The sequence below is a fragment of the Myotis brandtii genome, unplaced genomic scaffold (assembly GCF_000412655.1).
Source record: "Myotis brandtii unplaced genomic scaffold, ASM41265v1 scaffold500, whole genome shotgun sequence".
NCBI lineage: Eukaryota > Metazoa > Chordata > Mammalia > Chiroptera > Vespertilionidae > Myotis > Myotis brandtii.
Genome location: NW_005369062.1, coordinates 1,358,010 through 1,370,878, shown reverse-complemented (window position 1 = coordinate 1,370,878; position 12,869 = coordinate 1,358,010). Strand labels below are relative to the sequence as shown.

General features: G+C 47.4%; 1 protein-coding gene across 1 annotated transcript; it reads right to left on the bottom strand.

Annotated features, from left to right (window-relative positions):
• Nucleotides 1-11,879: 11,879 nt before the first annotated feature.
• Nucleotides 11,880-12,581, bottom strand: CCDC70 (coiled-coil domain containing 70). The gene has a single exon (XM_005876956.1). The coding sequence runs from the start codon at nucleotides 12,579-12,581 to the stop codon at nucleotides 11,880-11,882; it is 702 nt and encodes a 233-aa protein (XP_005877018.1).
• Between the last annotated feature and the right edge of the window lie 288 nt (nucleotides 12,582-12,869).

Sequence of the window (12,869 nt, the reverse complement as noted above, 5' to 3'; positions counted from 1 at the left end):
TTTCTGTTGCTGCATGACAAATCACCACAAACTCACTGCCTTCAAACAATTCTCATTTATTATCTCACAGTTTCTGGGGGAAGAAGTCTGCCATGGCACAACTGGGTCCTCAGCTCAGGGATCGCAAAGTCTGAAAGATGTTGGACAAGGCTGTGTTCTCTGGCGTTTGGGGTCCTCTTTCAGCCTATTCATGTAGTTGTCAGAACTATGTTAATTGCAGTTACAGGACTGAGGTCCCTGTTTTCTTGCTGGTTGTTTTCCAGGGGTCACTCTCAGTCCCTGGAGACCACTCTTTCATCCTCCCTACATTGCTCTTTCATAGACAGTTCACAACATGGCTCTTTGCTTTCTTCCAGGACAGCAGGAGAGCACCTGCTGAGTTTCTTGTCCATATTAAGGCCTCACCTCACTAACTCAGTTCCACCCAAGAAAAACTCCTTTTGATTTATTTAGAGTCCACTAATTGGGAATTTTAATTACATCTTCAAAATTCCGTTAGCCATAGAGCATAGCAAGGGGACTTCAGGAGAGAAGGCTTCAGCTTACTCTTCTGAAAGTGGGAAGCATGGATGGGTGCCCCCAAGGGTCCCACAGCTTAACGAAGAGTCTGTTTTCCTTGGTTCTCCATCCATGACCCACTGTGCTCTGAGTCCTTGGAAAATGCTTTTTACTCCCTCAAAGTCCTCTGAGCAGAGGGAAGCCCGGGGGATTGTGGGCCTGGAGACCCTGGTAGTGCTGAATGTGACAGAGCACTGGACCACTCATCCAGCATCAGGAACAAGGCCATCATTGTTGGAGCCTCGGGTCCTCATCTGGAAGTGAGTGGCCATTGCCCTGATTGGGGTAAGGAGGTCTCATGAGAGATTGGATACCAGGAGAGTGGAAGGAAACAGGTGACAAGAGAGGCTTCTGAGGTCCCTCACATCCTCCTAGGGTCTGCAGATTCTGTTCCTTTGCACCCCAGCCCTGGTGGATTCACTACCTTGAGGACCCCAAACAGAGGTGTGTGTTGGGTTTTTGGTTTCCTGTCTGGAGCTGCAGTGCTGGGGCTGACCACTAGGGGCAGGTTCTGCCCTCTGTGCTCAATGGAGCAATCAGATCAGGGAAAGGACACGCAGGGGTCACTGTGAGCATGCCCCTGCCTCCAACCAACATGTACATTTATTATTAGCTCCTATCTCCACAATGTGACTTGCTCAGAGGTGAGAGAGGCTCTGAGACCCTCTCATTCAATCGGCTACGGTGCCCCCAGAACTCACCCTGAGCAGGGGCCATGGTAGGCCTGGCTGTGGTACTGACAGGACCTTCATAGTCCCTGTCCTCCAGAAGCTCACAGGAAAAAAAAATAGCATGAAAGCAGATTCATGTGGGAGAGAAGAGCAAGTGCTGTAGGGAAATGAAGCAGGTACTGGAAGGAGGGTGAGAACCTAGGTGGCGTCCACAAGGCCTGCATGGTGACACTTATGCCGTGAGCAGAAGGACAAGAGGATCCAGCCCTGCACATGTCTTGGAATAATGTGCTGGGGGGAAGCTCAAAGGTGCAGAGACTCTGAGGCAGAAGAGAATTCAGCCAGTGGCTGGAGAGAGCTGGAAACAAGGGAGGGGAGGAAGGGGAGGGCGGGGCCAGGCCAGGCCTGGAGGGATGGGCTAGTTGTCTCTACTGTGTGACAGGATTGCCCGAATTTAGAACTTACAAGACCAACTGTTGACGGTCTCACAGTTTCTGTGACTAGGACCCATCTGGGTTCAGCTGGGAGACACTGCCTCAAGGTCTCCCAGGCATGTGGGTGACTTTTTCCTCTTCTCAAAGCTCCAGCATCAGCCCAGGAAGCAGAGCCAGCTCCAGCTGCAGTGCCTCTACACCCAGTTGAGGGTGCAGAAGTGAAAGCCACTCCAAACCAAAGAAATGCCCACCCCAGCTTCAGTCAACACCAACATGCACTCCATGTGCAGCTCTGGAATGAGCGCCAAACTGTGGAGTAGCTCCTGTGGGGACCAGGAGCTGGCACATGACCCAGTACTTTTCCTGAGAGAACCATCACCTATACCTGCACTGGCTCCAGCAAAGGACCAGGAGCTGGCTCATTGACCAGCATCTCCTCTGGAGAAAACATCACCTGCCCCTGTACTGTCTCTTAAAGGGGACCAGGAGCTGGAAAGGGAGCCAGTTTCTTAAATCCTATGCAAAAGGGCCTTCTGCAAAGGTTAGGGGTTACCACTTATTGTTTAGGGACACAGTGAGTGTAACAAGAAACCAGCTGAATAGTTTCATCCCATACTCCTGGGTAGGTGGGCAAATAAGAGTGCTTTTACTCTTGCTGTGTGTGTGTGTGTGTGTGTGTGTGTGTGTGTGTGTGTGTGTGTGTTTTGAGGGGGTGGTTACCAAGGAACCACAAAAGCCACCATTAGAGAAAGAAGCAACGTAATGCCCAAATCCAGAGAAGGCCAAGCTAGACCTCCACCATTGAACCAATCAAGGAAAAACTTCCTGCTCCCCTTCCCTCTCTTCTATCCCTCTATTTCAAACTGGATAGATACAAACCCCGGTAGAAGGAAGAGGAGAATGACTAGGAGAGCAAAGGAAGAGAGAAGATGGCTGTTTCCTCTCTTCAAATGCAGCAGTTCCAACTTGGGGAGTTCAAAACTTTATTCTATGGGAATGGAACATCTATATATATATAAAAAGCCAGTGTTGTGATGACCAGGATGACCAAATGTCTGGTCACCATGGTCCCTCCCCCACGGCCCACAGGCTCTGATCGCAGCAAGGAAGGCGGCGGGTGGGCGGGGTTGCATGAGCAGCAGGCTACCGTTCAATTTCGTGTGCTGGGCTTCTGGTCTTTAATAACAGAATTGGAATTGTGTTTTCTAACTTAAAGCCATCAAGAGAAGTCATAGTGCCCACCTGATTTTTTCTTTAGAAACAAGCGTAAAGCTAGCCCCATTGATAAATTTTAATTTTATCCTAAATTAATGGGAGACAAAAATAAAATTGCTTTGTGACTGCACCTCACAAACCATGCCTGTTTGAGGTGATGGTAACAGAATTGTTAACAGCAGGAAGTCTGAACGGGCACACAGAGCCAAAGGAAATAACCCCTGCTTCTCTGGACTGTGAGGAATAACTTTATTGAGGCTAATGATGTGATAATGGGGAGAGTAATAGATGAGTATGAGTCAGGCCTTCGTCATGACACAGCTCTACTCTTTAGGAAGACTTAGGAAGTCCCTGCACTGAACACAGTTTCTTCGTCTACAAAATGACAGGGTTCAACTAGACAGCCAGTGGGATGTCTATTCTACCTAAACTCTACCTGAATCTAGGGATGGCCAGGTGTAAAGAGGTTGGATGAGGAATTTCTTTCCTGGAGATTATTTAAATCAGAAATGATTTAACACATAATCTTTGGAGGTTCCCCCAGAAATCACCTGTTACTAAGGAATCAGCTAGTCCTCCCTCCCTGGCCCTCCACTCTTAGATACAGGTGGGATATGAAGTTGTCTCCAGACGTTTGGCTGGGGTGCCACACAGCAACTGACAATGAGCCTTTAGAGATTGGCTGCCCTCAGCACCCTGGATAGGGTGCCCTCAACACCTCTGTCTTCAAGCTTTGATCCTACGAGGCCTTTAGCAGCTGTCCACTACAATCCCATTCCTCTACCATGGTCAAGGGTGCAAGAAATGGGATGTTAACTGAATTTCTTGTTCTTCATGTTCTTCACTGCTTAGTTGTAGATTCCACCATGATTCTAATGTGATTCTAATGAGATCTGCCAGTTGGAATAATAAAAAAAATTCTAGTGTTATTTATTTATATCAATTAAACAAAATTTTTTGCTTTAAAAAAATCTACAGTTGGTCTCCCTCGTTGTGAGAGATGAGTGTAAGGCTGGCCCTTCTCAGATCCCATTCAAATTTCTCAAGTCATCTCTCACAAGTCAATCACATGGCTGGCTTCTCTGCAGATACTTCTGGAACCTTCCTTTTATGGAAGAGCATTTACCCACACTAGGATTTTTCAAGAGGGGTCATTGTGGCCAGTTATTCCAGATGCAGTCCAAAGGTCAGATAATGACTTCTAATAATGTTTGTTAAAGTATATCCATTTGGCCACATCTGCCTAAATATTTTAAGTGAAGTACATAGGAGATTAAGAATTCACTAATTCTGACAGACTAGAATGAGAAATAAATCATGCAAGGCAATAGCTACGAAGCAAAATAGAATGGAGGAATTCAGAATTTACTTAATGACATATAATGTGCTGGGAATTTCAACATATATTGTCTATTTGAGTCTCATAACTTATGTGTATATCAATAGGAAACTTGTCAAAACAGTTTATGGAACCCCTTTGCTTGTGAGATGTTATTATTACCATTCCTGTTTTATAGATCAGAAAACAGAATTTGAGAAAAACACTTTTTAAGTCATTGTAGTGGGCTGGATTGTGTTCCTCCTGAAGTCCCAACTAACCCCTGATACCTGAATGCATACTTATTTGGAAACTAGAGGCCTGGTGCACAGATTCATGCACTGGTGGGGTCCCTCAGCCTGGACTGTGCCCTCTCGCAATCTGGGACCCCTTGGGGGGTGTTGGACTGCTGGTTTCAGCCCGGTCAGGCCAAAGGACCCCATTGGTGCACAAATCCATGCACCGGACCTCTAGTGTGCATATAAGATCTTTGGTTAATCTCATCCCACCTTCCCCTCTCCCCCCTTCCTTCTGAGATTTATCAGTCTTTCCATGTTTCCATGCCTGTGCATTGAGCGTCTGCCCCCTGGTGGTCAGTGCGCGTCATAGCTACCAGTTGAAGGGTCAAACGGTTGCTTAGGCTTTTATATATATGGACTAGAGGTCCAGTACATGGATTTGTGCACTGGTGGGGTCCCTCAGTCTGGCCTGCAGGGATCAGGCTGAAACTGGCCCGGTGCACGGATTCGTTAAGGGCATGTCTGGCCTGTCTTGCCCAGTCCCAATCGGGGCCGGCCAGCTAGGGATAGACTGCAGGAGGTTGGCTGGCCAGGGAGGGACCTTGGGAGGGCTCCAGGGCATGTCCAGCCCATCTCGCCCAGTCCTGATTGGTGGATCCCAACAGCAAGCTAACCTAGTTGGAGCAGCATCTGCCCCCTGGTGGTCAGTGAACATCATAGCGACTGGTCGAATGGTCAAATGAACGGTCGGACACTTAGCATATTAGGCTTTTATTATATAAGATAGGATCTTTGCAGACCCTTTTAATTAAGTAATTTGAGATGAGATAATCCTGGACTTAGGGTGAGCCCTAAATCCAATTTGTGGTGTCCTTATCAGAGATTTGGAGATTTGAGACATGGAGACACACAAAGAGTACCTGTGAAGGTGAAGGCAGAGATTGGAATGATGCATCTTCATACCAAGCAGCCAACAGAAGCTAGGAGAGTGTCATGGAATGGGTTGTCCCTCAAAGCCTCCAGGAACCAGCCCTGACACCACCTTGATTTCGGATATCTTATCTCCAGAAATATGAACCACCAGATTTGTGGTACTTTGTTAGAGTAGCACTAGGAAACTTATACAGTCATGCTCTGGTAAGCAATGGAGGTACCACTGGCACCTAGAACTGCCTCTGACCCCTAAACTAAGTCCATTCACTTTCTTTTATTTATTTATTTATTGATTGATTTCAGAGAGGAAGGGAGAAGGAGAGAGAGATGGAAACATCAATGATGAGAGAGAATCATTAATCGGTTGCCTCCTGCACGTCCCCCACTGGGGATCGAGCCCGCAACCCAGGCATGTGCCCTTGGCCAGAATCAAACCTGGGACCCTTCAGTCCACAGGCCGATGCTCTATCCACTGAGCCAAGTCAGCTAGGGCCATTCACTTTCTCATATTGCTTTCATGACTATTAACAGTAATGAGTTATACATGGCACTTTGTTCTTCTGGGTCTGAATTAAATGATAAGCTATGTCAGAAGTTCCAAAAATGAGAGTTAGCCACATCACATTGGATGGCCCTTGGAAGAACAGAGAACTCTGTTCAGCATGTCAGGCACTCACTGTCTCTCAGGGAATTTATAGATAGACTAATAACCCGGTGCATGGATTCATACACATTGAAAGAATATTAATTAAAAGGTGGCCCGCAGGGCGGGACTGGGCAAGGTGGGCCGGACATGCCCTGGAGCCAACCTCCTGCAGTCCCTCCCTGGCGTCTGCAGAGTGGCGGGGGGTGGGGGGGGCGTTTCCTCCGGCAGGTGGGGTCCCTTAGCCTGGCCTGCGGGGATCAGGCCAAAACCAGCTCTCTGACATCCCCCAAGGGGTCCCAGAGTGCAAGAGGGCACTCTGCAAAGTTGCTGTCGTACAGGGTGTGGAATGCAAATGCAAGTGTGCAGTAAACCAGATTTGGAGCCGACAGTGCCCCAGCAACAACATAACCCCTGGCCAAAGGTGGGATCGCACGGCCCTGTGAGGAATTGGGCTCCCTCCTCTCTGGATTCGGGGTGTGTCACCCAAGAACTGCCACTGCCAAGTTGCTGCAGCTTGTCAGCTCCTGTGTCAGTGATGGCGAACCTATGACACACTTGTCAGAGGTGACATGCGAACTCATTTTTTTGGTTGATTTTTGTTAAATGGCATTTAAATATATAAAATAAATATCAAAAGTATAAGTCTTTGTTTTACTATGGTTGCAAATATCAAAAAATTTCTATATGTGACACAGCACCAGAGTTAAGTTAGGGTTTTTCAAAATGCTGACACGCCGAGCTCAAAAGGTTTGCCATCACTGTCCTGTTGAGCATCTTCCCCCTGGTGGTCAGTGCGTGTCATAGCGACTGGTAGGAGGGACACTTAGCATATTAGCCTTTTATATATAGAGATATGTCAAGAAGGTTCTAGAAAATTCCAGGTTAACAAGAGCAGGTTTTTTGGTGTATCATTGGTCTGTGATCCATAGCAAATTTTTACCAGATGAATATTTTTCTCTTATTTGAAGTTTATAGCTCTTACAGTATATTTAGTGTAACTTTGACCCCTAGAGGTGGGTCCAGGCTGTTGAGAGGAGATTCAAGCCTATGCACAGATGGAAGTTAGCAAGGACTTTGTTGGGTCACTTCAGGTGCCACCTCTTTGGTACCTGGTCTTCCCTTTGGATGCATGTCCAGCAAACAGAAACTGGATGCTCTGGGCCACACCTCCGTACCCAGGTAATCTGTGCCTGGGCTGCAGAGGAAGGACACAGGATCTCTGAACTGTTCTTCCCCATGCTAACTTCTCAGGAGAGGCTCCATGCTTCAGACCAACTACCAATCAGGAACTTCTTTAGTTTAAAAGTCCACTATTTTTGTAGCTATGGAAACAGAGGCTCAACCTGTGCCCTCCAGCTCTTAACCACGAGTGGCAGAACCAGGAACAGAATTGGAACCTTGGTTTCTATCCCAGTGCTTTTTCTACTGTACACAAATGTTTTCCAGAATTTAGTTTGCATAAAAATCATCTAGAAAACATGTTAGAATGCAGGTGTTGAGTTTTGGTCCCAGAGATTAAGATTCAGTAAGCAGAGCCCAGGATGTGCATTTTTGACAAGCACCCTTGGTGAGTCTGACGTATGTTGTCCACAGCCTAAAGGTATCAATGACAGGCCCCATGAGCAGATCACACTTCCAAGGACAACCCACTGTGTTTCAAAAATGCTGTCCTTTCCCTCCTGGCAGGTTCAGGTAAGAGCTTCTGGGTGGGCTCATGCTTTGGGGGGAAGACGACAGTTCCTCAGGGTGAATTCAGTGGTGAGGTAACAGCGACAGCAATAGATGCTCTTCCTGGAACCCTGAATCTGCAAGTGTCTACATTATGATTCTGGAACAAACAGATAATGAATCTGGGGCCCAGCTGAATGAGCAGGGCCCTGAGACAGCATGGCTGGCATGCCCCCTGCCAGGAGATCCTAGATGTCTGCCTGTTCCTTAGATGACAGAATACCCAGAAAATCTCTCAGAAGCTCAGTGATGCTGTCATGGGTGCCATCTTAAAGAGGAAACCAGCTTTGGCTGCTGCTGAGGCTGGGGAGAGATTTATCTCTGTTGTGTTAACAGCAGTAGTAATAACCCAGAGATTAGAAGCTGCTTTCACAGACATTATCTGCATCCTTGCCTTCATCTGTGAACCTATGTGAGGGCCCACTGATTTTCAGTTATTAGTTGTACACAGCTTTCTTGTCCTTAGGCTTTCTTTAGCTTGACTGAAACTTGATTTCATATCTCTGCCGATCTCACATACACCCAAGTGTGTTAAACATCCCTACGTGGGGTGCACTGTTGGGCTGCTTTCAAAGAGGCAGCCCCAGGCACCCTCCTCCTTCCTGGCATTTGTTGAATTTTACAAATAATGACATTGTGATTAGTTGGTCATGTGTTCCCTAACTAGACTGAAAGCTTCATGTAAGCAGAAATAACGCCATCCCCAGACATAAAGCAGTGCCAGAAAGTCACAATGGCTTTGAAATGAATGGATGGATGCTGGATTAACTGATGAAGGATGCTGGCTGCACAACTTCTTGTTGGGTGTATGAACAAGGAGAAAGGTTGAGTTAACCCAAGTGCTAACCAGGCTCGAAGAAATGCTCTACATAACAGGTAAAGGGAACCTGCCATCTTGCACATCTTGTACTACACTCTTCATCTCTCCCCACCCTGAAAAGCCCTACTTACCCTGCTCCTCCTCAGCCTACCTTAGTGACGGCACAACCATACCCTCAATGTCTTAGTCAGGACCCTATGCATCATCCCTAATACAGGCCTCTCCTGCACTACCCCTACCCAATCCATCCCCCAGCCAGTGGACGCTGATCTGCCTCCCAGTAGCTCTCCAAGTTGCTGGTGGCTCTTCACCCACACCTCACTGCTACCAGCACCTCTTACCTGGATTGCTTCAACCACCTGTGGGTGATCTTGCCTTTCTCCACTCCAGCCTCCTTCACCTGCTCCTCTACAGAAGAGTGCCTCCAACTCTAAAGCCCATACAAATCACCCAGGGACTTTGTTAAAATGCAGAGCCTGTGATTAAGGAGATCAGGGTCTGAGATTCTGCATTTCCAACAAGCTGCCAGGTGAGGCCAATGTTGGTGGTCCATGGACCACACTTGGAGTAACCAGACGTCATTTTTAAAATTTAAACCTTAATGTGTCATCCCTTCCTCAAAATTCTTCAGGAGCTCCCTGTTGTTTACAAGGCCTTATGCCATCAGTTGCCTGCCTTCTTGTCCAATTCATTGTTCTACATTTCCTCCATGTTCACTGAAGTGTTTGTAGATCCTCAAATTGCTGCCCTCTTTCATGTGCCTATGCTGTACCTTCTGTCTGGAGTGCACTCCTGCCTCCCAGCTGACTTCCCTTAGTGAATTCCCATTAGACTGTTAGGCTTCCCCCAGTCATCACCTCCTCCAGAAAACCTTTCCAGATCCCATCCATTCCCAGACATCGCACAGTGCTGGACAGGCACAATGGCATTGAGTTGGTTAAACGGCACCCAAAGGAGCACTCTATGGACCTGTCTCTCACAACCCGCCCTGCCTTGGGAGGCACATGCCTGTTTGCCTGCCCATCTCCCCACCTAGACCTAAGGGGACAGAGCCTGGGAAATGAAAGTGCACAGCTGTTTGCTGGGTGAAGGATGGGATGCAGAGGACCCGCCTGCCCTCTCTTGGCAGCTCCTCCAGTCCTCCCTCAGATGACAGCTGTCTCTCCCAATTGTTTCTATAGGATGCTCAGGAGAATCTCAATTCTCTGCATGCGCCCACTTCCTGCATCCACCTGGTTTACTTCTTTGGTCTTAATATCAACACATCTTCTACTTGCTTTTGTTTGGGGTGGAATTGCTGAGGATGCTGAATCTGCAGCTCCTGCGGCACTGGGGTTCCTGCCACCCTGTGCACCATTCATTAGACAAGCCTTCTTGAGTGAGGGCCCCACCATCTCCCCCTGAAATTGGATTCTCTGCACCAGCTTCTTGTTCCACAGCTTGCTAATGTCTTTGATCAGAGCCCATTGGAAGCTGAGGAGGCAAAGCTGAGTATGTGACTAAAAAACAAGCTGCTCCTACTCCTCTGGCCCTGGTTCATGAGACTCAGAGGCCTTGCAAAGAATCCCCACTTTCCCAGAGTGTGCACAGGCACGGAGGCCTGCCTGCTCCTGGAGTGGCCTCACTCTCCTGTGATTAGGAATGTTTGCTCAGCACACCTAGGGGGACCCCGTTCTTTCTCCTTTCCCCAAACCACAGTGAAATCCCCAAATGCTTAAAGGTTCATCCAGCCCTGATGCCATTATTGGCTGAGCTATTCTAAAGCCGAGTTCCATACCCAGGGCTATATTAGAAAAGAAATGGGACCAAAAGGCAGACTTGCAAGTTCTAGTCCTGGCCCTCCCAGTTGCTACTTGCCTAGACATATGCAATCACTTTGCTTTGCTAAGTCTGTTTTCTCATCTTACAATGGGTTTATGTACCCGCCCTGTCAATCCACTGAGTTGTGGTGAAGGTTATGCGAGTTGGTGATTGTGAAATAACTTGTTGAGTAGTAAGGGATGCACAAAGGCGAGGTAAGTTGATGTGTTAACAACAATGAGGGCCAGGCCTAAGAAGAGGGAAAGCAAAAGATATTTGCCTTGACATTTCTTACTACCCACCTTCTGGTCATTTTCATATGTGCCCATATATGCCATATAGCTAGTATTTTCACCAATGCCCATATAGACCATCTAATAAATAAAAGTTGGACATGTAAATTACTGACCACATTAATATACATTCATTTAATGTATTACCTTCCTGGGACATTTAAATTTTAAATGAATGGAAGGAGGAAAATGCAAGGAGGGAATTGATAATGCAGAAATTCGGGTACAGTGAGACCTGTGTGAATGGCAATATATGGGACAGGGAGGACTCCCTTACACCTCTCAGATCGTCCTACATGGTCCCCTTGGTTCAATCATCAGAGAAAGGAAGTGCCTATGTGGGCAGTGCTCTAGAGCCTCAACTTTATGCATGCCCCTTTCTCATGCTACAGAGAAAGGGCAGTTGAGAAAGTTAAGGGAAGCCTGGACCTATGGGCAGGTGGACCATTAAGGGGTTTTGCCTGTGTGTCCCAAATGGCCTTCCAAGTGAGGATGAGGCATCAATGGATTATTATAGTATGGTGGCCTCTTCTAGAAAGCTGTCAGCCCACTTCTGGCCTCCAAGATTGCCCAGAGTGGGAGAGACATGAATGTCCCACAGAGTGACAGACCCAGAGATGTCTCTGTCCCTACGTGCCTCCAGCTGACATTGTGAGAGCCTCTCTTTCCCCTTGCCTCCCATTTTGATTTTTTTAAAAATATATTTTATTCATTTTTTACAGAGTGGAAGGGAGAGGGATAGAGAGTTAGAAACATCGATGAGAGAGAGACATCGATCAGCTGCCTCCTGCACACCCCTTACTGGGGATGTGCCCGCAACCAAGGTACATGTCCTTGACCAGAATCAAACCTGGGACCCTTGAGTCTGCAGGCCGACCCTCTATCCACTGAGCCAAACCGGTTAGGACCCCATTCTGATTTTTAAGGAGAGTTATAGTCTCTATTACAAACAACCACACATGCAGGCTCATGGTGAACTTCCTGGGACAGCAATACAGCCTGGAGGATGTGAATGTGACCTTCAAGAATTACAAAACCTGGAAAAAAGGTACTTGCCTTCCTTGAAGAAGTTGGTTTTCTAAATCTCTCTAAGAAGTTGGACTTTATTAGATCTTTTGAAGCAAGGAGACAAATAAGTGCATATTTTCTCCATCACATGGGGTTACCCAGACTTGAATCTTAATCTAGCAAAGCTTGGACCCCAAGGGTCTTCATCTCCTGTGCTCATCCTCTGTTCCGGGAGAAGGCTGGCAAGCGTGGCCCTGCATTGACGTTGTGGTGCCCATTTTCCACTATCTGCTCCTCAGCAACATGGCCCCCACCTTCTCCCCAGAATGCTTTCTCCTCCTCCCAGAGGGCATTCTCTTCCTCCCAGAGGGACTTTTTATCCTCCCACAGGGCCTTCTCCTCTTCAAGAAGAGCTCTCTCCTCTACCCACAGAGCCTTTTCCTCCTCCCACAGCGCCCTGTCCTCCTGAAGAAGATTCTGGTCTCTTTCCCATAAAGCATTGTCCTCTTTCCAGAAAGCCTTATCTTCCTTCCAGAAGATACGGTACTTTTTCCAAAAGGTTTTCTCTTCTTCCCGGAAGGCTTTTTCCATTTCCCAGAAGGCTTTTTCCTCTTCCCAGAAGGTTTTCTCCTCTTCCCAGAAAGGTCTCTCTTCTTCCCAAAACCCCAAGATCTGGCCCTGGAAAGCACGGATCTTGCCTTGGAAATTCCACATCTCTTCCCTGAAGTCTTCTATTTTCTCACGGAAAATTTTTATCTCTTCCCGAAAAGCCTTTTCCTTCTGCAGCTTATGAATTAGTTTCTTCTGACGAACGTTGGGCAAGGACACCACCAGTGACCGGAAACAAGCAAGCCCCATCCATCTACACACCTTGAAGAGAAACATCTTCCTACTCAGCCAGAATGGTGGGTTGGCCATGATGGATCACAGGCCATTGGCCAAGTCCAGGTCAGCTGGTCAAACCCTGTGGGGGCACCAGAAAGAACATGTTCATGAGTATCACATTCCAGAGGACAAGCCGTTGGGTCTGAGCCATTTGCTCTGGGAAAAGTCAACCATTTCTTTCTGTGTCCCCTTTGGTATAAAAACATACTTAGTTGTCATGAATTTGGGCTGAAGAGGTTGTCAATATATTCAAGCTCCAGGCTGCTAAAAATCATAGCATCTCAGTCAACAAGGACAGTGGTTCTCAACAAGGAAAAGAAA